The sequence below is a fragment of the Asterias rubens genome, chromosome 14, assembly GCF_902459465.1.
Source record: "Asterias rubens chromosome 14, eAstRub1.3, whole genome shotgun sequence".
In the NCBI taxonomy this organism is placed as follows: Eukaryota; Metazoa; Echinodermata; class Asteroidea; order Forcipulatida; family Asteriidae; genus Asterias; species Asterias rubens.
The window spans coordinates 9,107,874-9,133,515 of NC_047075.1; the positions used below are offsets into that span (position 1 = coordinate 9,107,874).

Below are 25,642 nucleotides of genomic sequence, written 5' to 3' on the forward strand. Positions count from 1 at the left end.
TGTTGGGCGCGATCGGTCAATGTGTGCGATCAACCGATCGCGCAGTGATCGCGCTGCGCTACTGAAAGATCAATTGGTCGTGTAGCAATATATACATACAGTACAGTACGTACAATGTACCATAGAGAATTTAAGCAACATGCTTGCACCTCTGCTCAAGATAGTTTCATGGTTTCTTTGGTGTACACATTACAGCCAGGCATGCAGAGAGGGTCATGCCAAGTCCCTTTATCGGCCCATCATACTGCCGAAACAGGTATTCAGTAGGCTACAGTACAGTACGTACAATGTACCATAGAGAATGGGCAACATGCTTGCACCTCTGCTCAAGTTAGTTTCATGGTTTCGTCGGTGTACACATTACAGCCAGGCATGCAGAGAGGGTCATGCCAAGTCCCTTTATCGGCCCATCACACTGCCGAAACAGGTATTCAGTAGGCTACAGTACAGTACGTACAATGTACCATAGAGAATGGGCAACATGCTTGCACCTCTGCTCAAGTTAGTTTCATGGTTTCTTTGGTGAACACATTACAGCCAGGCATGCAGAGAGGGTCATGCCAAGTCCCTTTATCGGCCCATCACACTGCCGAAACAGGTATTCAGTAGGCTATAGTACAGTACGTACAATGTACCATAGAGAATAAGCAACATGCTTGCACCTCTGCTCAAGATAGTTTCATGGTTTCGTCGGTGTACACATTACAGCCAGGCATGCAGAGAGGGTCATGCCAAGTCCCTTTATATCACACTGCCGAAACAGGTATAGGATGTATTACAGTACATGGATATAATGTACAATGTATGGTACAGTACCATACACTTGACACTAATGGTAATTGTCAAAGACCAGTCTTCTCACTTGGTGTATCTCAACATATATGCATGAAATAATAAACCTGCACAACAGGTTTTACACTGTACACTTGGTTGTACATGTTCTACTGGGCCCAATTTCGTAGAGCTGCTAAGCACAAAAATTTGCTTAGCAAACAGGATTACCAACCAAATTTCCACGTAACTTTCATGATTTATAAGCCAACAACAGCTGATACTCGAATTTGGTTGGTAATCTTGTTTAATCAAGAAAGAAATTTCATGCTGAGCATTTTTTTTGTACTCCTCAATGAAATTGGGCCATGTACTGTTGGAACGCATGTACAGTGTTTTAAAAGTTCACTTTTATATGAGGCGCCCTTAATTCCTTTACATTAGGTGTTTCTGTTTCATGTAGTAAGCAGCCATGTTTACAGGTTTCCTCAGGCTTGCAAGTTACATGTACATGTACAGTGTTTTAAAAGTTCACTTGTATATGAGGCGCCCTTAATTCCTTTACATTCGGTGTTTCTGGTTCATGTAGTATTGTAGTAAGCACCCTTGTTTACAGGTTTCCTCAGGCTTGCAAGCTTCAGTGATTAAGTTCACTTTAAATATATGAGGCACCCTTGGTTCAGGCACCTTTGGTTCCATCTGGGTTTCTGGTTCATGTAGCAAGCACCCTTGTTTACAGGTTTCCTCAGGCTTGCATGCTACAGTGATTAAGTTCACTTTAGGCACCCATGGTTGGACAGTAACAAGGCGTGACAGTCCTCCTTTAGTCCTCCTTTGGACCAGAACCTCCAACCTACAGAACTGTATCGTACAAAGTGGGGGGTTTATACCAAAGATTATAGAGCGCCGCAAGGCGCAAGATGCGGAACTGAAGCTTTATCTATTGTTGGAACGTGAAATACACATGGGCGCCATTTCAGCAAGTGAATATTTTGTTTCCCATTGATAGGAATGGTCATTGTCTGCACTGAACTGCACTGATCTATTGTTGTATCTAAAAAGTTACTTGCCGAAATGGCATCCAGTGGGATTTCACATTTCAGCCCGAGTTCCGCATCTTGCGCCTTGCGGCGCTCTTATAATCTTTGGTTTATACATACCTACCAACAGCAACTCACTGATGGTTGGTATTGGCATATCATGGCTGAGCGGTTAAGAGCACCGGATTCAAGCTCTGGTGTTTAACCAGCAGAGTGTGGGTTCGAATCCCGGTCGTGACACTTGCTATGTAAAATTGGGGAGGTAGTGCTTTCTGCTCTACCGGCCAGGCTTCGGATTGATGATACCTAAGCCTACATCCATGAACTGTAAAGGGGATTCCTTGTTTCAGCCCTAGGAGTACATGTAGGTGGCAACGGCCTCCGGAATAAATAATGGAACCTTCCCGTGAAATATGCTAATCACATTCACGCATGCGTACAGACCCTGTTGGTTGGCAAACGCCATAGAGTTGTGCACTAAGCAGACGCGCAATCGCGTCTGCGTCACACACCCATTAGCCGTGTACAAAATAGCGCGATGTTCCCTCATTTTGCCAACCAAAATGATAGTACGCAGGCGCTATGTGCAATTTACATATATTTCATGGGAAGGGTCTATTGTAGCCCACACCTTGAAGTAGCCTATAGGCCTTTAATAAAGCAAAGGGTGTATGTACTTTTTGTATGACAAAAAAACCACAATGTCCGCATCAGTAAATGAGAAAGTCCGGTTGTGAGCTGATGAGAGTGTTCTGATGGTTGGGTGTTCAGTTAAGCGTGTTGGTTCAGTACCAGAAATAAAATGCATAGAAACAAAAGAAATCAAAAAGTTATGTGAAAGACACAGACATTATTCATTACTCAACGTTAGCCATAGAGCTATATATTGACTAGAGCGCAAGCTTGGGCGATATCACGATATTATCGAATATCACGATACTAACTTGGAAACGATTTGGATATCGGAACGGCTTGGTTTTAATCGAATTATCGATATATCGCGATATATAGCGATAAATCGCGATATCGATTTAATATCGCAATATCGCGATGTATTTCCTAGCTTAGACATCTTGAACCCCATAGGTTTGGAGTAAAACCATAAGAATAGGTCATTAGAACACCTCTCTTATGCTATGACTGTCTCTTCTACAACTTTCACTGGGAGTTTGAAGACTGATGATGTCAAATTTAATTAATCGCGATTATATTGAATATCGCGATATATTGTCGGCGATATATCGTGAATAAATTAAATCGATATCGCCCAAGCTTACTAGAGCGCTAACACCCTGTTATACACGCACTAAAGTTTTGAAGCCGTGTGGGCGCATCCATGTTTATGTACAAACCAATACAAAAGCTTGAAATTCAAAAGCTAGTCAGTATATATAGCCTTTATGACTTTAGCATAAAAACTTACTTGGTAACAAGCAATTGAGAGCTTTTGATTCTGGACTTGGCAAATAAATTGTGGTTTGCAGTTAACATTTTGAGCTACAAATACAATCGCTGCAGTAGTGTAGTAGGTTTTCAAAGTGGTTTTTATCCCAAAATTTGAAAAAAGGACAGGTCAGACATTATGTTCTTAAAGGCAGTGGACACTATTGGTTATTACTCAAAATAATTGTAAGCATAAATCTTACTTGGTATTCAAGCTATGGAGAGCTGTAGAAAGTATAAAACATTGTGAGAAAGTGCTCCCTCTGAAGTTACGTTGTTTTTGAGAAAGAAGTAATTTTCCACAATTTTGATTTGGAGACCTCAGAATTATATTTTGAGGTCCCGAAATCAAGTATCTGAAAGTACACAACTTCGTGACTGTGACAATTTTTTTTCTTTCTTGCATTTTCGAACGACCAGTAATTGAGTTCAAATTTTCACAGGTTTGTTATTTTGTGCATATATAATTATGTTGAGATACACCAAGTGAGAATACTGGTCTTCGACAATAACCAATAGTGTCCAGTGCCTTTAACAAAAAAGAAGTTGCATCCCCTTAAGGTGATCCCCTAGCTGCTGCTTCCCAGGTTGTATCGTAATTTGGGTGTGATCCCTGGCTACACGACAGTTAACGGTTGTATGGCATTTGACTGGCACCCCCGAACAAAGATATTGACAAAATAGGGACACCGCCAATATAGGGCTAGATAGCTCAGTTGGTAGAGCGCCGGCACGTTAATCCGGAGGTCATTGGTTCGAATCCTACTCTAGTCAATTCTTTGTTCAACCCCAAAAATCAGAAAAGAAGTTTCTAACTTACCCCAGTAACCTTTCTAATCTTGGATGCTTTTGGCTCAATGCCAAACAAACGAACAATAGGTTTTGTAAAGTTGAACTTGCTGGTGACAGTTTTGTATAGTAGCTCTTTGACGCATGTTCACCCATACATAGAGCTATGGTTCAACGTGTAGAGTATTTGTTCAGTTCAGATTTAAAGGAACACGTTGCCTTGGACCGGTCGAGTTGGTCTTTGAAAAGCGTTTGTAACCGTTTGTTATAAAATGCACGTGATTGCAAAGATGTTTTAAAAGTAGAATACAATGATCCACACAAATATGCCTCTAAATTGCATGGTTTTCCTTTTACCTCGTCGACTAACATGGTTCGCCATTTATGGGAGTCAAATTTTTGACTCCCATAAATGGCCGATCGTGTTAGTTCGCAAAGCAAAAGGAAAACCACGCAATTTCAAGACAAATTTGTATGGATCATTGTATTCTACTTTAAAAACATCTTTCCAACCATTATGCATTTTATCACAAACGGTTACAAACGCTTTTTAAACTGCCAACTCGTCCGATCCGAGGCAACGTGTTCTTTTAGAGCTTGAAAAAGCAAAAGTTTACAAAAGCAAAGGAATTTGTAAATTTGGGTAGGAATTTTTATTGATATCATGGCAGAAATGGTTCCTATTTTTCTATAACATTCCAACTACATGTACTTTGTGTTTGCTTTTTTTTAGTGGCAGGGAGAGGTCATGGTGTTGGGATTAAAAAAACATGTTTCACGTCCGGGTTTTTCAAAAAAAGGAGGAAGAGGGGCTTCTTATTTTTTATTTTTTATTTCAAGATGGCCGCCATTCTTTGTTAAAATGTCAAACTCAAATATCCATTGTTTTTTCTACTGCTGAAATACACAAAACATAAATGAAACAACTCTGTCAAGGCATTCAGACAAGACATTCAGATTGTTTTTGCTGAGATCATTTAAAATGACCCTATTTAAAAAAAAAAAAAAAAAAAAAGGAGCGGGCGGAGACGCTAAACATAATTTTTTTTACTTGGCCTTAGCGTGAAAGAAATGGTTGTAAAAGATGTTTATTGTGGGGGAAAAACTTGTGTGTGATATTACAGGTTTGTAGCTTAAATGCCCTGTGGGTTTTAACTATTTAAAAAGAAATATTTTTTTAAAGTGAACAAATGACGAACGAACCTTAACATGAAACCCATCAAAGGAAAGAATACCAAGGGTTGGTAAAAATATGTGTAGTTTTCCGAAATACATGTCGTAAAACATGTTTTTGTAATTGAAGGAATCAAACCAAAACGTAAATGTGAAGTTGGAAGCTTTGCTTCGTGTGGATGTAAATTTACATGTAAAATAGCTACATGCCTGAACTCGATTAACACTAGATCAAGAAAGGGGGGAGGGGGATGGGGTCAGATCCTGTGTTATGAAACGCCATTTGTATTAACTTTTTTCTTGCAAAACCAAAATCGTTGGCAAATGTAAAGAAAAACATAAGGCCCCAAAACAAGTTGGTAAAGGCGCTTCGCGGCTTCGCCGCTCGCGGTGATAGTCTTTTTTCGTGCGTTACATTTTTTGGGGTTGTGCGTGCCATCCGGTGTGCCGCGTGCGCCTTGACTAAAGGCTAGAACCCTCGTGGATCAGGAGCCGATTTCACAAAGCAATACAATTCATCACAAGACGAATTGTCAGTATTACCATACTGATTTGTATTTTGACATCATCACACTTTACTTAGCAACTACTAGTTTGAAGATATTTGCATTTGATCACGCCCGCCTTTTTTATGGCAAAGAGATCAGGCGCACGTCGAAGAAAGGATTGATTACAGGTGTTCATTGAATGTGCTAGAATCTAGCACATTTTAATCAACAAATTCCAGGGGTTTTGAGAACGACATCCGTGTGCAGGGGTTTTACCTCAACTTACTGCAATACTTACTGTGTTGTAGATAAAAATCTTTCCAATAATAATTATGTTTTGATTGTAGATTTCATTTTACTGTCTAGCGATAACAAAAACACAATGATTTTTTACATATATGTAACTTTAATGCTGGGGACATATAGGCTTTATACTGCAAAGTTTGTTAAGTTTGCAATCTACGAGACCTTATTTATTTAAGAGCACTGCATACCACTGTAATGTCAAACTTCGCTTTGTGTTTGGAGTACATTGTACAATGTATTTTTTTTTTTTAAGTTCGACTGTCTTTCACCCTGGTTTGGTATTTCTTATGGCAACAAAGGCAGTCAACCAGTGTCAACTTCAGTCCTATTGTGTCTATTGTGCTCCTGTGGTTTAGAATAGCAATTGGTATGAAGACCTTGTAATGTGTGTTAGGTTCCTCGTTAGGTCAAAGGTCACGGTCGTGTCAGATTGTATGGTATGGAAGTGTACAGTCAAGTGTGTGTTGAGGAGATTTTGAAGCATGATTGTGTAGGCCTGGGTGAAATTGACTACTCGACTAGTCGCATCTCAAATAGTAGTGCCTAAAAAAGTCACACCTCAAATACTTGCGACTTCCACACTAGTCGTGACCAGTTTTTTTACTCTCAAAATGCATTGCCTCAAGTTTGCCCCAGGTGCATGCAGTATAGTGATATTCACACTGAAAGGATTGAAGGTTGTGTCACTGATATATTTTAGATTGAGAAATTAACTCTTTCTCAAAACTTTGTAACTTCAGAGGGAGAATTATACTCGGTTAATTAATCTGCTGCAAGATAATAATGAAAGAAAAAACACCCATGTCACGCGAAGTTGTGTTCGTTTAGATGGTTGATTTCGAGACCTTAAATTCTAAACTTGAGGTCTCAAAATCAAATTCGTGGAAAATTACTTCTTCCTTGAAAACTATGTCACTTCAGAGGGAGCCTCATAAATTTATACTATCAACCTTTCCCCATTACTTCTTACGGTTTTATGCTAATAACTATTTTGAGTAATTACCAATAATGTCCACTGCCTTTAATGCAATATGTTGGGATGGATACACCATGGATACACCAAGTGAGATTACTGGTCTTTGACAATTAGGGCCTACCAATAGTGTCCAGTGCCTTAACAGAAGTCAGGCTGACTAAAAGGTCTCGTTTAATCAAAGCAAAACAGCTTTGTGTTTATTCACAGACACATAGTCCAGTATAATTATTGATAATTGTTTTTTTATATTTGTTATCCATTTTATTTATTCGATGGGTTGGTTGACTTAATTGATTGTCATGTATGTTTTTTGCGCGAGCGGTCTTTAAGCACAAATAAAATAAATACATTTGCTTAAACGGAAACCGACCTGAACAAATAAACCTTCAAGTTTACATATTGTGTTGTTGTTGTTGTTGCGTTTTCAGTCAGTCGTGCTAATAATATCTCGCAATGTATTGTTTATGTGTTGATAATAGACCAAACAACCCATTGTTTTTTGTGTTCTGCTCACCAGACGTTGTGCATGAACAATTTCAGGCCTGGAATTTCACGCAGGCCACGGAGACCATGGCCTCCTCCGTTGCCTTGGTCTTGGCCTTGGTGCCCCTTCAAAATGTGCTTAGCATGATCCTTGATAAAAAAATCATGAATGGGAGAATTTCTTTCAATACTTGATTGATAGAGCAGATGATTTTTACGGTGGCTCTTTAAACAAATTGCAGGCCTGGAATTTCATCTTTAAGTCGGCAAGGCCATTTTAATTTTGAAAAGGGCACTTCCATGGAAAATTCTTTAAGTCTATGGGCATTTTTGAAGGGGCACCAAGGCCAAGGCCAAGGCAACGGAGGCCAGGGCTGTATCCTTCGTTTTTGAAAGGCCAAGGGCACCAAGGCATTTTCTCTTTGGCAAAGGGCACCCTATGAGGAAATTGTAAATTTCTACTGGAGCATTTCAAGGACACCAAGGCAATGGCAAGGGGCAACGGAGGCAATCGCCTCCGTTGCCTCCGTGAAGTATCAGGCCTGCGATGCCTTGGATCGGACGAGTTGGTCTTTGAAAGACGTTTGAAACCATAGGGTGACTTTGAGGTTGCTGGTTGAACCAAGTACAATGTAGGCCAGGGCAAAATTTCATAGAGCTGCTAAGCACAAAAATTTGCTTAGCAGTCAAATTTCTTCCTTGATAAAAACAGGATTACCAACCAAATTTCCACATGATTTTCAGGAGAAGCAAACATTGTCTGAATACTAGTATCAGGCAATGTGCAACGGCCCGTATCCTATTTTTGGACCGCATCCTTTATTTTTTAATTTTTTTTAAATTTATTATAACAACAAAAAATCCATCCTTTCAAAAGGACTGGCCTAGGGGCTTTTCCCGAATCTAAAGTGATGCTCTCGAACATGTGTAGCTGTCTTTTTAAAATTATCAATTATTGAGGATTAAATACACGTGACAATATTATCTCATGACTTCAACGACCGATTGAGCTCAAATGTTCACAGGTTTTTTATTTCATGCATTATATAGGTTGAGACACAACATGTATCAATTGGTGTGTGTACACCAATGGACAATTACCAATAGTGTCACGTGTCTTTAATCCTCAATAGAAATAAAAGAAATAAAAACTAAAAGAGCCCTTGTCCCCCCTCAACCCCCGAATGGTCAACTGGTGTTTTATTTTTACTTGGCCTTTATAGTTGGCAGCTAAACCTTCCTCCATGGCTAAGCCCTCTTAAGAAATGCCTGGAAAAGCCAAGATCTAAACTCCCACTTCAAGCAATTGACAATGTTAACAATGGATGAACACATACTCTGTCAATAGTAAACATGTTAAGATGTTGACAACAACAAAGAGGGTTTACTGTTAACTGTTACTTGTTGTAGCTAATCCCCATACCACAGCTTTAAAAGTGTTTGAAGACAAGATCCATTTAGGCTAAGTAAAAAAGTCGGCTTGATTGTCCGGGTTATTCCGAGAAGAGGAGGATGAGGGCCTTTTTTTTTCTGTCTGTGTCAAAGGTTGCCGCCAAGCATTTTAATTAAAATGGGCCAATAATTGTTCAGTTTAAGGTCACCACTTAACTTCATGTAGTAACAAGTTCTTGAAAAAGTATTTAAGTTTAATGAGAAATACACAGAAAATTTGTCTTTTTAAATAAAAGAATGTAAAAAAAGAACGAAAGAAAAAAAAAAGGCCTCCAAAAAGGATGATGGAGGGGACCATCAACTGGTATTTGTTTTTATTTGGCCTTAAATCCCTAATCCTCTTTTGGATTAGGAGAATTACTTGACAAAGTTGTTTACATCCAAATAGGTGCTTAGAAATAGATCTTCCTGGGAGAATTTTTGTGGACCTTGAGTTAACCAAAAAAAGTTTAGGCTTTCAAGGACAATCTTCATGCAGGACTCAAAGTTAAGGCCAGCTGATTGTTCCCGCCCGCATTCTTTTTGTTGTTTTTTTTTTTTATACATTTCTTATTTTAATTGGTGGCCTGTTTGATTTGAATACTTAGCAGCCATCTAGGAAAAAAATAATATATAATAAAAAAATAAAAAGGCCCTCATCCTCCTCGTTTTGCAAAAATCTGGACGATCAACTGGCATTTTATTTTTATTTGTGCCTAAAGCCTGGTTCATAATTTGGTGTGAATTTGACGTCACAACCTTTTCACAGCGATATTCGCAAGTGAGTCGAGCGGAGTTCAACTGCTGCGAATTGTGTGTTGCGAATTTGTGGCGTCAACATTGGCTTCGCATTCGCATTCGCAGGAAGTATGAACTGGGCTTAACACTTGACCAGCAGGCTTTGTGTTTAGGATTGTTGTCAAGTAGCCCACCGGGCTAGTAAACTGTGAATTTGACTTGCCCCCAGGAGGTTTTGGGAGCCAAACTTTCAAACATCTAGGCTATTGAAAAAAAAAACACCTCAATTTATGAAATAATTATTTTTGTTTAAAATATTTAGTCACGTTTTTCAAGAAAGAAATATGACCATAATAAACAAGTGCAGACCTGTGTGCAACATTTTTGAAAGGGCAAGGGCACCAAGGAATTTTCTCTTTGGGAGACTGGTCACCCTTTGAGGAAACTGTAAACTGTAAATTTCAACTGGGGCATTTCAAGGGCAGCAAGGGGGCATGGAGGCGATCACTGCTGTTGCCTCTGTGAGTATGAGGTCTGTTAGTGGGTTGCACAAGTGTGATACATGGCTTAACGGCAGAACCCAAACAAAATTTACAAAAACAGGGCTACATTGTTCATGGTGTAAATACCTCGATTTGTAGAGCACAGACACATTACTTCGGATGTCGTTGGAACTTCATATCATGCTTAAGTAAATTTGTCTATGTCGACCCCAAATGGTGAAAAAACAATGGCAACTTATAATTGTCTTCCATTTTTTCTTTATTGCAGGGTTATGAAGTTCTGAGGATATACCCAGATCATCTAAAGTGAAGAACCTGCAGGAAGTGGAAAAACATTTCAAGGATCCATCGCCGCTTTCTGGATTTTTATCGACGGCAAAGTGCGAAATACTTGTAGCATGGAACTCTTGTTTTCTAAAACGCCAACCAAATAAGAAGTTGCAGAGGGTTTTTCACAATCATATTTGTATTATAGTTCCAGAAAATATCTTTAAAAAAAATCATTTTTTTGGACACCTTTATTCAAATTTAATTCAGGAAAAACATATTTTTTAAATGTTTTGTTAAGTTGGAAAATCGCCACAGTTCTTCATTTAAAATGGATAAATGTGCACAGTGATTCTGTGTCAGACAAATACTTCCCACATTACTCGCATCTGAAATTCCTCATTTTGGGGTGGGTGGACCTATTCTTCTTCTTTTGTTGGCGATATTCCTCTTGCAGCATCAAGCTGAAACAGGTTAAACCATGTGCGAAATTTGAAAGTACGCTGGTTTCTATTAGCTTACAAAACTTTGGAGATAACGCTAGTTTCCAACAACTGCATGTACTTGATGCAAAGCGCACTTCATCGGTACGACATCGTCTTCTGGAAGAAGACCAACTTTTCCTGGAATAAAGTTTGAGAGAACCATCGGGTGATTTTGAATGAGCACCATCAAGAGACTTGCACCGGAGTACATTCGCCGAATCTCTCATTGAGATTTGTATCAAGTTCTTTTTGAGACCGTTTCTGTGGCAGACACTGTTTCAAGTTCTTATGAGGAAGTAAAATCTCACAGGATTTATCTCAGTGGAGGAACTTAAGGAAACACTCAGGCGCTTATGTGGTTCCCAGACTTCTCAGCATAGGATAATGTGTTTAGCATCTCAATATTTGTGATGACCCAGTACATATTGCAGCGTTTCCTTGCGCAGGACAATGACACGATCCACAACGCGTACGATGCGTCGCTGTCGTTCCAACAGGCCACCAGCCTGCAGATCAGTAACGGGGAGTTGGCGGCCGTGCCGGGCCAACCGGGAGTCGCCACCCTAAACAGCCATGACCGGAGAATGTCGGCGTCCCTCAAGAGGTCACATGACCTCATGGCAGGGGGGAGCGGAGTTGGCATGGCAACGAGTGCTTCGGTGAAGACGCCAGCGATGCCAGGGACAGGATATTCCAATGTTGTTACCACGGCGACGATGCAAGAAGAGACGAGAGACCAAAAGATCAAGATACAAAATTCTTGTAAGTTTCCCCCAAAAATATGAGTTAGAATTTCATAAGAATTTCAAAAAACTAATTAATTGCAATATATATTTTGTAAACTTTATTTTAGTAGGCCTGTATGCTTCATTTTTTGGAAGGGCAAGGGCACCAAGGCATTCTGTCCTTGGTGAAGGGCACCCGATGAGGAAATTGTTAATTTCTACTAAGCATTTTAAGGTCACCAAGGCAATGACAAGGGGGCATGAAGGAAATCTTTTGTTGCCTCCTTAAAGTATCAGGCCTGTAGCCAATTTCACGCAAATTTTACGCAACTGCGTAAGTCCACTTGCGAAACGTTTTTTGCGCGAGTTGTGCCATAGACGTTGCGCAAGTGGACTTACGCAGTTGCGTAAAGTTTTGTGAAATCGGCTGTGGGTCATACGTACATATTTGTAGAGTGTTGACAAATTTACGCCAAATTGAGCAGGATTTAAACCGTGACCTCTGGTTTAATATCCAGTGCTCCACTATTTTTGTAAATATACCTTTGTTCGGTTTTTCGATACACTAGTTCAGGCTTTTTAAGTCTACAGTTTAGTATTCGAAACCAGTCATGAATGTATTGTTCCCAAAAGCTCCTTGGAATCTGTAGTATAACTGTAGGGGTTATCAGCAGGCGGAAATCCAATCATTTCAATGTATGGAGTCCTACCCCCTAAGATCTGGGTCCCAGTTTCAGACTTTTTTTTAGCAACCTAAAAGGTTCGATTGTCCCGAATAAAATCACTTGTATCCAATGAAACCGCTGCGTGTGTAAACCCAATACCTGCCTTTATTCACACGGATACAAATTGTGCACCAGGCTACTTCTGTTTGATTTAAGTTAGTGACATTTTGTAATATCGTCTCGCACCAAGACTTCAACTCATAACAAAAACCTACTCACTCGTTGTTGAAGGTTTGTTTGGCATTATTCTCCTGCGGGTCGATGGTGCACACCCCAGAGCCGATCAGTATGTCACTGCATGCCCGGATGTTACATTTGCATTCCGGCTCACCATCACTTTTGATCTGGCAGTAGTCGAAGATATCACAACCAAGCCCCGGCTTCTTGCATGCATCTGTGGTCAACATAATGAGGTTAAATAATGCATTTAAAGACACTGGACACTATTGGTAACTGTCGAAGACTAGTCTTCACAGCTGGTGTACCTCAACATGCATACAAATAACAAACCTGTGAAAACTTGAGCTCAATCCCTCGGTGGTCGAAGTTGCGAGTCTATCTTAATGAAAGAAAAATACACCCTTGTCGCACCATGGTCACACGAAGTTGTGTGCTTTCAGATGCTTGATTTCGAGACCTCAAATTCTAAATCTGAGGTCTCAAAATCAAATTTGTGGAAAAATTACTTCTTTATCGATTACTACGACACTTCAGAGGGAGCTGTTTCTCAAAATGTTTTATTCGACCAACCTCTCCCCCATTACTCGTAATCAAGAAAGGTTTTATGATCATAATTATTTTTAGTAATTTTACCAATCGTGTCCACTGCCTTTGAAGGGCTTTGATGCGTTTTGCATCGAGTGTTTGGCTAAGACATCATGAATCCCTGCACAATATAACTTCCCTATTAGAAGTTTCAGCTTCAGAAGTGGTCACGTTTTAATGAAAATAAGTGACAATCACAGAGCAAGTGTTTCAGGAGAGTTGCGTACATTCCGTTGTACAACGCTGAGATGAAAATTATTTCTGTGAAACTAATTTACTCGTCAATTGTCAAAAACGCCTCAGCAAGTCATACTTTAAGAGTTTCTACTAACATTGCCTGGAAACCATGTGTAAGTTTATTTTAAATATGCGGACGTTTGTGTTTTGTGTTGTACAAAAAGTACCCATTGAACCCTTTAAAGGATTTGGGTGCCTTTTCAAAATGTCCATAGATTTGACATTTAACTTACAGGGTTTGAAGATAATGATAGTGGAAAGCTTCCCTTCAAATATTACTTACTGAGGTGCTGTAGTTTTTGAGAAACGAGTAAAAAAATGTCATGAAAATACGTTTGTAAATGATTAAAATAATTTTCGTCTCATGAGACAAAAATTATTTTCATGACATTCATTTACTCATTTCCCCAAAACTACAGCACCTCAGCACGTAGTATTTTCAGGGAAGCTTTCTACTATCATTATCTTCAAACTGTGTAAGTTTAGTGTAAATCTGTGGACATTGTGTTTTTTGTCCTACAAAAGTTACATAGACCCTTTAAAATAAGGGTTGTGAGCTGACCCCTCTGGTTATATGCCATTGAAGGTGGATTCTCCACCTCCCTACATGTACTGAGTTTTAAGCTTGGGCGATATCGATTTATTTTATTCACGATATATCGCCGACAATATATCGCGATATTCAATATAATCGCGATTAATGAAATTTGACATCATCAGTCTTCAAACTCCAAGTGAAAGTTGTAGAAGAGACAGTCATAGCTTAAGAGAGGTGTTCTAATGACCTATTCTTCTGGTTTTACTCCAAACCTATGGGGTGCAAGATGTCTCAGCTAGCAAATACATCGCGATATTTAATCGATATTGCGATATATCGTGATTATCGCGATATATCGATATTTCGATTAAAACCAAATCCATTTGATATCGAAATCGTTTCCAAATTAATATCGCGATATTCGATAATATCATGATATCGCCCAAGCTTACTGAGTTTTACAATAGACTGGCATATTTAATGTTGAGGGTCACATAATTGGTGTTAACTGGATGCACTTGCCACTACTAATTATGTGGAGGCAACTCATTATTACCAGAGAAAGGACTAGAACAAGTTGAATCATGCTTCCATAATTCTGAAATAAACTGAACATGCAATAACCCAGTGCAGAGTCTTTTGTTCCCCTCCCAATCAATGGGCAGTCCCAGCATGATCCTATTCATGGTGCAGGGCCCCCGCTGGGAACCATTGTATCTGTACACCACAGGACAGTGTCCCTGGAACAGGCTTAACCAGGGAGAGCGTGGGAGAATTTGTCAGTGTGGCCAGCTGTCTGCAAGTAATGAATAAACAATGTGTACTGAAGGAGATATGGGTAGCGCTTAGCATGGTGCCATGAGCACTGCTGAAGGCTTTGTATGGAAACCGTACAATACTGGATTGAGATTCTGGCTTGTTTTGGGGTTTCAAGTCGGGGGACTATCCGATGTAGGGTTGGTGTTGTGGGATGGCTAGTTCAGCCCCTAATCTTTCTACCACCACACTCGGTACTGTTGTTGGGAACTCCGTGAACAAAACCCGCTGGTGTATTGTCGGGATCACTGTATTGTTGTCTGCCTGTGTTTAGGCTACTGTACATGTAGTACATAGTACATGTGGACCTGGATGAGTGTTTGGGCTAGTTAGACTCGGCCAACTGTAACCAGTGAGACTACACAGTAGTACAACGTGTTTCTTCGTTTGGTGATATTTTAGACAATCACATCTCTGCGTGTGTGGAAACAACTATTAGACTCAACTTCACCTCTTGGTTCAAGCTGTGTAGACGCTTGCAGTGTTCTGTGTTTGGACCATTAGATACCAGCTAGATTGAGCCAACTGAGACCGGTAAACCTCCACGCTGCAACATCTTTTTTCAGTTACGGATATTTTAGGCAATCACATCTTTGTGAGTGTGTGTGTGGAAAAAATACTGAACTGCGCTTTCCATTCAGTAAACCTCCACGCTGCAACATCTTTTTTCAGTTACGGATATTTTAGGCAATCACATCTTTGTGAGTGTGTGTGTGGAAAAAATACTGAACTGCGCTTTCCATTCAGTAAACCTCCACGCTGCAACATCTTTTTTCAGTTACTGATATTTTAGGCAATCGCATCTCTCTGCCGGTGTATGGTTTCTTTGCGTGTTTCTGGTTGGCTACTGCAGCATCAGCCAACTGTAACCAGTAATACTCCACAGTCGTGCAACGTCTTTCTTCAGTAACTGATATTTTAGACAACCACATGTGTGTGTGTGTGTGTAAAAAAAATTCTAAAGAACTGAACTGCACTCTCGATTCGGTAACCCGTAAAAACCTCCGTGCTGCAACGTCTTTCATAAGTTACTGATATTTTAGAGAAAACGCATTTCTCGGTGTTTGGACAAAATTTCTAAAGAACTGAACTTAACTGCTCCCTCAATTTCTGCATCTGATGCTCAGTACACTCTGTGCAGACGCTTTGCAGTGTTTTCTGTGTTTGGGCGAATCGACACCAGCTGTAAAACTGTCTTCACTTTTCTCTGTTAGAATTTTAAAACTCATTCTGCAAGCAAGCCGCGTGTCCGTTGTTGCAGAGAATTTTCTCTTAAACGTGAAGCACCAGCTTTCATCACTGGGTGATCTGACGAGTGCGCCAAATGAAAATCAACCTTGGAGTTTAATTTTGAAGTCTGGAGTTTTAACGTTGTTTTGCACCGGTGTTGCTCTGAAAGTGAATGCAACACATTTCAGTTAGGTCAGCGCTGATAATTTTGTTTGACTTAAAATCCTCCTCCTAGCAGATTGTTTTCTAGCGCTTTTGTGAAAGTTAACTTTAGGAGGAAGGCTTTGGACAACTACCTTTAGGGATACGTCTTACAAGTCTAACTTCAAACACTGAGTGTGGCTGGTTTTTCTGTTGGATTTTTATGAGAGTCTAAGAAACCATTTTGGAAATCTGTGAAGTTATCAACGGGAACTCAAAAGTGTCCGGTGCATTGTTATCTTTGAGATCTAGACAACCCAATACGATCTCCTGATTTCTACGTACTTTTGTGCATATTTATCGCACATCTGTCCTGACAATTTGTCGTAAAACTACGAGTGACTCTCCTCCTCACTTGCTATTTGAAGCTGCTTCATTGATGTTTGCTACGCTTTTGTTGTGAGCGGAATCGTAACGGAACCGAAATGAAGGGCGCCTACATTCAAGCTGAGGCTATGGCCTATCAGAACATCTTCAACTTTGAGGAATTTGGTCTCGGATATAGTCATGAAGGTAGAGTAAATTAGTTGGACAAATTTGTCCCTTTAACGCCCCCCCCCCCCACCTCCCCCTGAGGGAAATATTGTATTCAACTTGAAAACATTTTTTAAACTTAAAATATAGGCACTGGACACCTTCGGTAGTTTATCAGACCAGGGGTCGATTTCACAAAGAGTTAAGACACGTCTTATCTCGAGGTCTGCATGCTACAGTGCAGGGTTGGGACTCGGCCTTAGTCCTAAGATTAGTCTTAAGTGAGGAAGAGTTTTATGAAGTTGACAGCAGTCTTCTCACTTGAATTTGGTCTCGGATATAGTCAGGAAGGTAGAGTAAATTAGTTGGACAAACTTGTCCTTTTAACCCCCCCCCCCTCCTCCAGGCCATTACCTCCCCCCTCCTCCAGGCCATTACCTCCCCCCTGAGGGAAATATTGTATTCAGTCTGAAAACTTTTTTTTAACTTAAAGGCAGTGGACACTATTGGTAATTACTCAAAATAATTGTTATCATAAAACCTTACTTGTTGACGAGGAATGGGGAGAGGTCGATAGTATTTAAAACATTGTGAGAAACGGCTCCCTCTGAAGTGATGTAGTTTTCAAGAAAGAAGTAATTTTCCGCAAATTTGATTTCGTTACCTCAGGTTTAGAATTTGGGACTTGGAAATCAAGCATTCTGAAAGCACACAACTTTGTGTGACAAGAGTGTTTTTTCTGTCATTATTATTCTCAACTTCGACGACCGATTGAGCTCAAATTTTCCCAGGTTTGTTATTTTATGCATATTGTTGAGATGAACAAAGTGAGACGTCTGGTCGTTGACAATTAACAATAGTGTCCACCGTCTTTAAAATAAAGGCTTTGGACACCTTTGGTAGTTTATCAGACCAGTCTTCTCACTTGGTGTATCCCAACAAGCGTAAAATAAAAAATCTGTGATAATTTGGACTCAATTGGTCATATCAAAGTTGCAAGATGCTTTCTTTGTGTGCTTTCAGATGCATTAATTAAAGGCTTCAGTAAGTTCAGCTGAAGTCGAAATTAATAGAGTGAATATTTATCTCTCTCTCAGAAACTACTATACATTAAGCCTGAATGCTTCAGCTGGAGTCAATTCTCACAATGGTTCACACTTATCAACAGCTGCTCGCCATTGCTCGTTACCAAGTAATTTTTTTCTGCTGACAATTAGTTGGGAGTATCAGTAATTACCAATAATGTCCAGTGCCTTTAAAGGTATATTACTATCCACTAAAAAAATCCGCTGTTTTAAAGACACTGGACACTATTGGTGATTTTGTCAAAGACCAATCTTCTCACTTGGTGTATCTCAACATCATAATGCATAAAATAACAAACCTGTGAAAATTTGAGCTCAAATGGTCATCGAGTTGCGAGATAATAATGACAGAAAAAAAACACCTTGTCACACGAAGTTGTGTGCTTTCAGATGCTCGATTTCAGGATCTCAAATTCTAAATCTAACGTCTCGAAATCAAATTCGCAGAAAATTAATTTTTTTTTCTCAAAAACTACATCACTTCAGAGGGAGTCGTTTCTCACAATGTTTTATACTCTCAACCTCTCCCCATTACTCGTTACCAAATAAGGTTTTTTTAGGGGGTGACAAGGGTGTTTTTTTCTTTCATAGTTATCTCGCAACCCCGACGACCAATTGAGCTCAAATTTTGCATAAAGTATACATTATGCATGTTGAGATACACCAAGTGCGAAGACTGGTCTTTGACAATTACCAGTAGTGTCCAGTGTCTTTAACCGGTTTTTAGCTAAGATTGAATTAACGCCAAATACATTGTGGACTAGTTTAACTTTTTAAATTGCCAGAGTCTAGTGTCATTTGTAACCATCTTAATGGAATATTACAAAGCACCATCCACTAAAAATTTCTATAATTTTTAATTGAACATGATTGATATTTAAAATATCAATCATACAGTCCTGGCTTGTTTAAAAATCAATGGTGAGAGCTCTACAAATTTTCTTGGCGATCAACCCAGTTAATATTATATGAGAACAAACATCTTTGTTAGCCCTTGTTGCCACTGATCCACACTGCATTTGTCCATGTGCACCAGCTGGATTACATCGATTCCATACCCCCCCTGACTGACCCCCCTGACATCCTGCTCTAATGGACAAATTATAAGCTTGTGCGTTTATAAATGGTTATTTATGTAACTGTTTCTGAAACTGATGGTCACCCATTTTAAAAACAAAAATTTTGAGTTTAAAGGGAAGGTACACGTTTGGTAATTACTCAAAAGAAATAATATTTACTTAAAAACTGACTTTGTAATGAGCATTGGGGAGCTGTTGGTAGTATAAAAAAATTGGGGGAAATGACTCCCTCTAAAATAACGTAGTTTTTGAGAAAGAGGTAATTTCTCACTCAAATAATAAAAGACAGCTAGAAGTGTTTTATTCCTATCTGAAAACACACACATTCGTCCAACAAGGGTGTTTTTTCTTTCATCATATTCTCGCAACTCCGATGACCAATTGAGCTCAACTTTTCACAGGCTTGTTATTTTATGCTTATGATGGGATACACCAAGTGAGGACACTGGTCTTTGGCAACTACCAAACGTGTGATGTACTTTCCCTTTGAAAACAGTGGACACTGTTGGTAATTGTCAAAGACCAGTCTTCTCACTTGGTGTATCTCAACATATGCATAAAATAACAGACCTGTGAATATTTGAGCTCAATCGGTCGTCGAGTTTGCGAGATAATAATGAAATAAAAAACACCCTTGTCACACGAAGTTGTGTGCTTTCAGTTGCTTGATTTGGAGACCTCAGCTGAGGTCTGAAAACCAATTCAACTCTTTTATCAAGAATTACTTCTTTCTCAAAAACTATGTTACTTCAGAGGGAGCTGTTTCTCACAATCTGTTATACTATCAACAGCTCTTCATTGCTTCTTACCAAGAAAGTTTTTTTGCTAACAATTATTTTGAGTAATTACCAATAGTGTCCACTGCCTTTAACATCCCACATATATCTCCATTCAATTGATGTAACCTCTGACCGCGTTCCCACTGGATCCACAATTGCGAGATTGGGATCCCGCAACAAGATTGGTTGCAGGCTAAAAATCACGGTCGCGTTCCCACTTGAGTATAATCTCGCATTAATCCCCTTTGCGGGAACGGAAGTGGGTTCAAAAGAACACTGTTTTACTAGCAAATTGCAGGGTCTGATCGCCCTAGTTTGTTTGATCGCCCATTAATCCACAAGGGCGATCAGATCCCGCTTTAATCCTACTCCCGAGGAGGATCAAAATTGCACGGTCAGATCCTGATCGCCCTCGCGTTCCCACTGGAGCCTGTTTCTCGTTGGTCGCCCTTTGATTGCCCTTTTGGGGTCTTGATCGCCCTTTTCTCGAATTGGGAGATCAATGCAGGGTCCAGTTGGGAACGGGGTCTCTTTGCGCCATGTGAAAGGCACAGCTGATTGGCCCATGTAGTCTTAAATACAGATTCTGCCCCAAAGTGGTTCTTTCTGATAAGATTACTGAGCCAATGTTTAAACAGTGTATTCCATAGAAGTGTGGTTTGTTCCAGGCTTGTGTCGTTTGTTTGTCAAGAGTTATCCAAATTAAAAACGTCAACAACAAATGTTTGCTCAATTTACTGATGTGCTCTACTTTTAAATGACCTTCGGTTTGGCTATCTTGATTCTGTTTGTAAAAACCTCTTGTCCAGTCAATATTTTAAGCAATCACGCCCTGCGGTTTTAAGAATTCCTCACCCCAAATTTGTGCCTGCTGTGCTGTACTACTACTAGTAAAAGCCAACTAGACTTTGCTAAGTTTGTGGCGTGTTGTAGTGGATTGGTCTAATTCACCGAAGCCAAGCTCTGGTGTTGTCAGCAGCTGAATATGGGTTCAATACTCGGTCATGACACTTGTGTCTTTTGTTTGTCAAGAATTATCAAACTTGAAAGCGTTAACAACCTATTTGCTCAATTTTCTGATGTGCTCTCCTTTTAAATGACCTTCAGTTTGGCTATCTTGATTCTGTTGTTGTGAAAACAATTCTTGCCAGTCAATATTTTAAGCTGAGGTTTTAAGAGTTCCCCAATCCCAACATGAACCCCACTGTACTAGTTAAAGCCAATTATACTATGCTAAGTTTGTGGCGTGTTGTAGTGGATTGGTCTTCATGTAGTTCACCAGAGCCAAACTAATGGTGTTGTCAGTAAGCTTGGGCGATATCGATTTATTTTATTCACGATAGGCCTATATCGCCGACAATATATCGCGATATTCGATATAATCGCGATTAATTAAATTTGACATCATCAGTCTTCAAACTCCAAGTGAAAGTTGTAGAAGAGACAGTCCTAGCTTAAGAGAGGTGTTCTAATGACCTATTCTTCTGGTTTTACTCCAAACCTATGGGGTGCAAGATGTCTCAGCTAGCAAATACATCGCGATGTTTAATCGATATCGCGATATAGTGAGAGATATCGATATTTCGATTAAAACCAAATCCATCCGATATCGAAATCGTTTCCAAATTAACATCGCGATATTCGATAATATCGTGATATCGCCCAAGCTTAGTTGTCACGATATATTGAGAGATATCGATATTTCGATTAAAACCAAATCCATCCGATATCGAAATCGTTTCCAAATTAACATCGCGATATTCGATAATATCGTGATATCGCCCAAGCTTAGTTGTCAGCAGCTGAATGTGGGTTTGATATTCTGTCATGACACTTGTGTCTTTTGTTTGTCAGGAATTATCCAACTTAAAAGCATCAACAACAACTATGACTGATTTTGACTGTTCTTCTGGTGTTTTAAAGGCACTGCGACACCTTTGGTAATTGTCAAAGACCAGTCTTCTCACTTGGTGTAGGCCAACAATGCATAAAATAGCAAACCTGTGAAAATTTGGGCTCAATCGTTCATATAAGTTTCAAGAGGATAATGAAAGAAAGAACACACTCGATGCACAACTTTTTGTGCTTTCAAATGCATAATTTGTTCTTACATTGTGTTTTGTAGCTCAGCTTCACTTGTCTTGTCTGCCATAATAATAATAATAACCTTACTTATACCTGTATACAGCGCTTTTTACAAAAGCGCTACAAAGCGCTAACGAAATACAATAGCAACCAAACAAAAGATAAACTACATGCTGTACAGACAAAACAATGCAATTAACAATGATTCAATCTAGAGTAACTTAGGATAGAGGTGGGTTTTTAATTGGGATTGGAAGGAACTCAGGGAATTGGCTAAACGAACAGATTGAGGAAGACGATTCCAGCATTTTGGCCCAGTTAAAGAGCCATAGTGTGGAGAACTCTTTTTTTAGAGTGAACGATGGGTACTTTCAACTCGATCTAGAGTGAAGTTTGTTCCAGTTTCACTGAAAAAGAGTGACACAGAGTGACTGTCAGTGGCACTCTCAAAAGAGCAGCACTGACACCACTCGGACAAGAGAGTGAAATTTTCACTATTTACGAGTATGTACATGTGTAGTCATCTAAACGTTTAGTTTTGATGAATTTATTTACTGAACAGCTCAACTCACTGAAAAATTAATCTGTCCATAAGGTCGGTTTTCCACCAGTCCCAACCACTCAATATTGGATACTGTACACCATACATGTAGCAGAGAAAACAGCTTTGGCCAAATAACAAAAAATACCAGTTTACCATCCTATTTTGAGGCTGCATCTTTTTTTCTAGTTTTTTTAAAGTACATTTTTGTCTACAAAAAGACAAAATGTTCTGTGCATGTTCATTAAACTTACTTTCTTATAAGAATGTGTACAAGTTGTGACTTTGAACTGAAGAATAGGTGGCCACTTTAAATTAAAATGCTTGGCGGCCATCTTTGAAAAGAAAATGTAAACAAATAGGCCTAGAAAATGAAAAGCTCTCTTCCTTCTCTTTTGGGAAAAACCTGGACTATCAACTGGTATTTTTTTCCACTTGGCCTTTAATGCTGGGAACCATCCCTGCTGTTACTCCCAAAAGCTCTTAATTGATTATGCCGGAAAACTAGACAGCCAATCTCTCCTGGTTTCCAAATGACTGTTAATATTTGTTCTGGGGCGGGATATATTACGAGCTGATGGCATTGGGCAAGGTGATATGCCCCCATCTGTGCATGGCAACAGCTATTAAGGATACAATATATTATCAATCCATAATGCAAATTTATGCTTAGCTAATAAACATTGTAAGGGAAAGTACATGTAATTTTATGGCTGCTAAGTGCTTCAATATGATATTTTATTATCCAATTACATACGTATGAAAAAAACCAAAACTGAAGAGTGTTTGGGTTGAAGAATTTAGTTTGATTTCGGACAGGATTTACATCTAGAAAGCACTATTAAGAGCTTTATCCTCGGTGCCAATTGCAAAGGCGTCGATGGGTGGGGGACGGGGGGGACATGTGTCCCCCCCCCCCACTTTTCAGACTTTGGGGGACAGCATATCAGATGCCCCCCCCCACTTTTTGATTGACTGTCATTAGAAAATACGCAACAAAGTACAAAATATACATAATTTTCTTGATATCATTAAAATGTTTGTTCAAATAAAACATTGCGGGCAAACGTTGAAATGTCTTCTTCAATTTCATCTTTATTCTGATCTCGGTTCTGATGGACCACACTCAGAATGGTATTTGTGGCCTATTCTCGTTTCTTTAGTACAGATAATAGACGATTCCGGTACACGACGCATCCGGAAGTTTGTGTGTACATGAACACGCGCGTGGCCAATTGGAGGCAAAAAGAACAAAACCAATTTGATCTTTTGCTGGGCGATTTGGGGGGGGGGGGGGCCAAGAGTTCACTAAATACATTTAAATTTGTTTTTGGAAAGTTTCTGTTTGATTGTTTCAATCCTAAAATGTTTGTAAAACAGACAGGTACATGTAGTAGTTTTGAGATGTTGCAGAAAATCTGGAGCGTTTACATGTAGGTCCTATCACTGCAGAAAGAATAATCAGTAATTTGAAAAACAATCTGAGACATTTCATAGAGAATTTTTTTTTTTCAGAATGAATGAATGAATCGTTTGATTGAATTCCTCTCTCTAAAACCACAAATTGGAGAAAGATCGATCACACATTTTATGCATGATTTAAAGTTGAATATAATAAGCAAAAGTTTGTTGACGCATACATGTAATGTGATAAATTGGCAAAAGACCTGCAACAGATTTATGATTAAAAAGTGCAAATTGGCGAAAGATTCGGCTACGCATAATGTTATTGAAAATTGCAAATTGGCAAAAGATCGGTTACATTTGTGATTAAAAATTACAAAAGGGTGGAATATTGCCCACACATGCGTGATTCAAAATCGCAATTACACCCGTCCTTTAAAGTTGTACTTTGGCAAATAATCGGTAACACATGCCTGATTAAAATCATAAATTGGCGGAAGATACATTGTAGGCACCCATAACATTCTCCCTACTGTAAGAATTACATCGCTGATTATAAAATTCACTCTCGCATAGTTTCTGTCGCCATTATACATGTACACTTTCGGTAAACAGTATTGTCCAAGTCCCACACTTCGTGTATCACAACTTGTATATAAAATAACAAACCTGTGAAAATTTAGGCTCAATCGGTCATCGGAGTCGGGAGAAAATAACGGGGAAAATCTTTTTTTTTTTTTTTCTGTACCGAAAGTGTATAATGGCTTTAAGTGTGCAGGCCTGATATTCTAGCTTTCTAATGGCAAACTGGGCAAGGCATATTGTTCGTCTTTGCATAAGAAACACAAGACACTTTTGGTAACTACTCAAAATAACTGTTAGTTTAAAACCTTACTTGGTAACAAGCAATGGAGAGCTGCTGATAGTATAAAACATTGTGAGAAACAGCTCCCTCTAAAGTAAACATAGTTATATTATTAGAGAAAGAACTTATTCTCACTTAAATATTTGAATTTGATTTCGAGACCTCAGAATTAGATTTTGAGGTCTCGAAATAAAGCATCTGAAAGCACACAACTTCATGTGACAAGGGTGTTTTTACTTCCATTATTCTCTCACATCTACGACGACCAAGTGAGCTCAAATTTTCACAGGTTTGTTATTTTATGTATATTATGTAGAGATACACCAAGTAGGAAGACTTGTCTTTGACAAGTACCAATAGTGTCCAGTGTCTTTAAAGGAACACATTGCCTTGGATCGGTCGAGTTGGTCTTTGAAAAGCGTTTTGTAACCGTTCGTTATAAAATGCATATGGGTAGAAAGATGTTGTTAAAGTAGAATACAATGATCCACACAAATATACCTCGAAATTGCGTGGTTTTTGTTTTACCTCGTCGACAAACACGGTCGGCCATTTATGGGAGTAAAAAATTTGACTCCCATAAATGGCCGACCGTGTTAGTTCGCGACTTAAAATGAAAACCATGCAATTTTGAGATACTTGTGTGGATCATCAAGTATTCTACTTTTAAAACATCTTTCTAACCACATGCATTTCATAACACACGGTTTCAAACGCTTTTCATAGACCAACTCGTCCGATCCTAGGCAACGTGTTCCTTTAAACAATGCACTGGTCAGAAAGATCATTGTAAAGATTTATATTTACACAGTAATGACAATTTATGAAGGACACCACCTAAAAGAGTGCTCATTGCATGCAAAGAGACTGTAGGGTTGAATAAGCTCGGGCGATAGTGATTTTTTTTAGTCATGATATATCGCCAAATATATCGCAATATTCGATATAATCGCGATTATTAAATTTGACATCATCAGTCTTCAAACTCCCAATCAAAGTTGTAGAATAGACAGTCATAGCATAAGAGAGGTGTTCTCATGACATATTCTTCTGGGTTTACTCCAAACCTATGGGGTGCAAGATGTCTTAGCTACAATGTAGGAAAAACATCGCGATATTGCCATACTTAATCGATATTGCGATATATCGCGATATATCAATATTTCAATGAAAACCAAATTGTCCGATATCGAAATCGTT

The 25,642-nt window shown here is 39.2% G+C and overlaps 1 protein-coding gene across 4 annotated transcripts in view; it reads left to right on the forward strand.

Annotated features, from left to right (window-relative positions):
- LOC117299294 (recombining binding protein suppressor of hairless-like) overlaps positions 1-25,642 on the forward strand; it is a 58,364-nt gene that overhangs the window by 16,366 nt on the left and 16,356 nt on the right. For 3 of the 4 annotated variants that reach the window (XM_033782789.1, XM_033782790.1, XM_033782788.1), the window contains exon 2: positions 10,410-11,655. In XM_033782789.1, coding sequence (XP_033638680.1) covers positions 11,304-11,655 — 352 coding nt within the window. In that variant the 5' untranslated portion in view covers positions 10,410-11,303. Of the gene's footprint in view, positions 1-10,409; positions 11,656-14,900; positions 16,644-25,642 lie in introns of those variants that run through there. The other variant, XM_033782791.1, reaches the window with a different exon arrangement.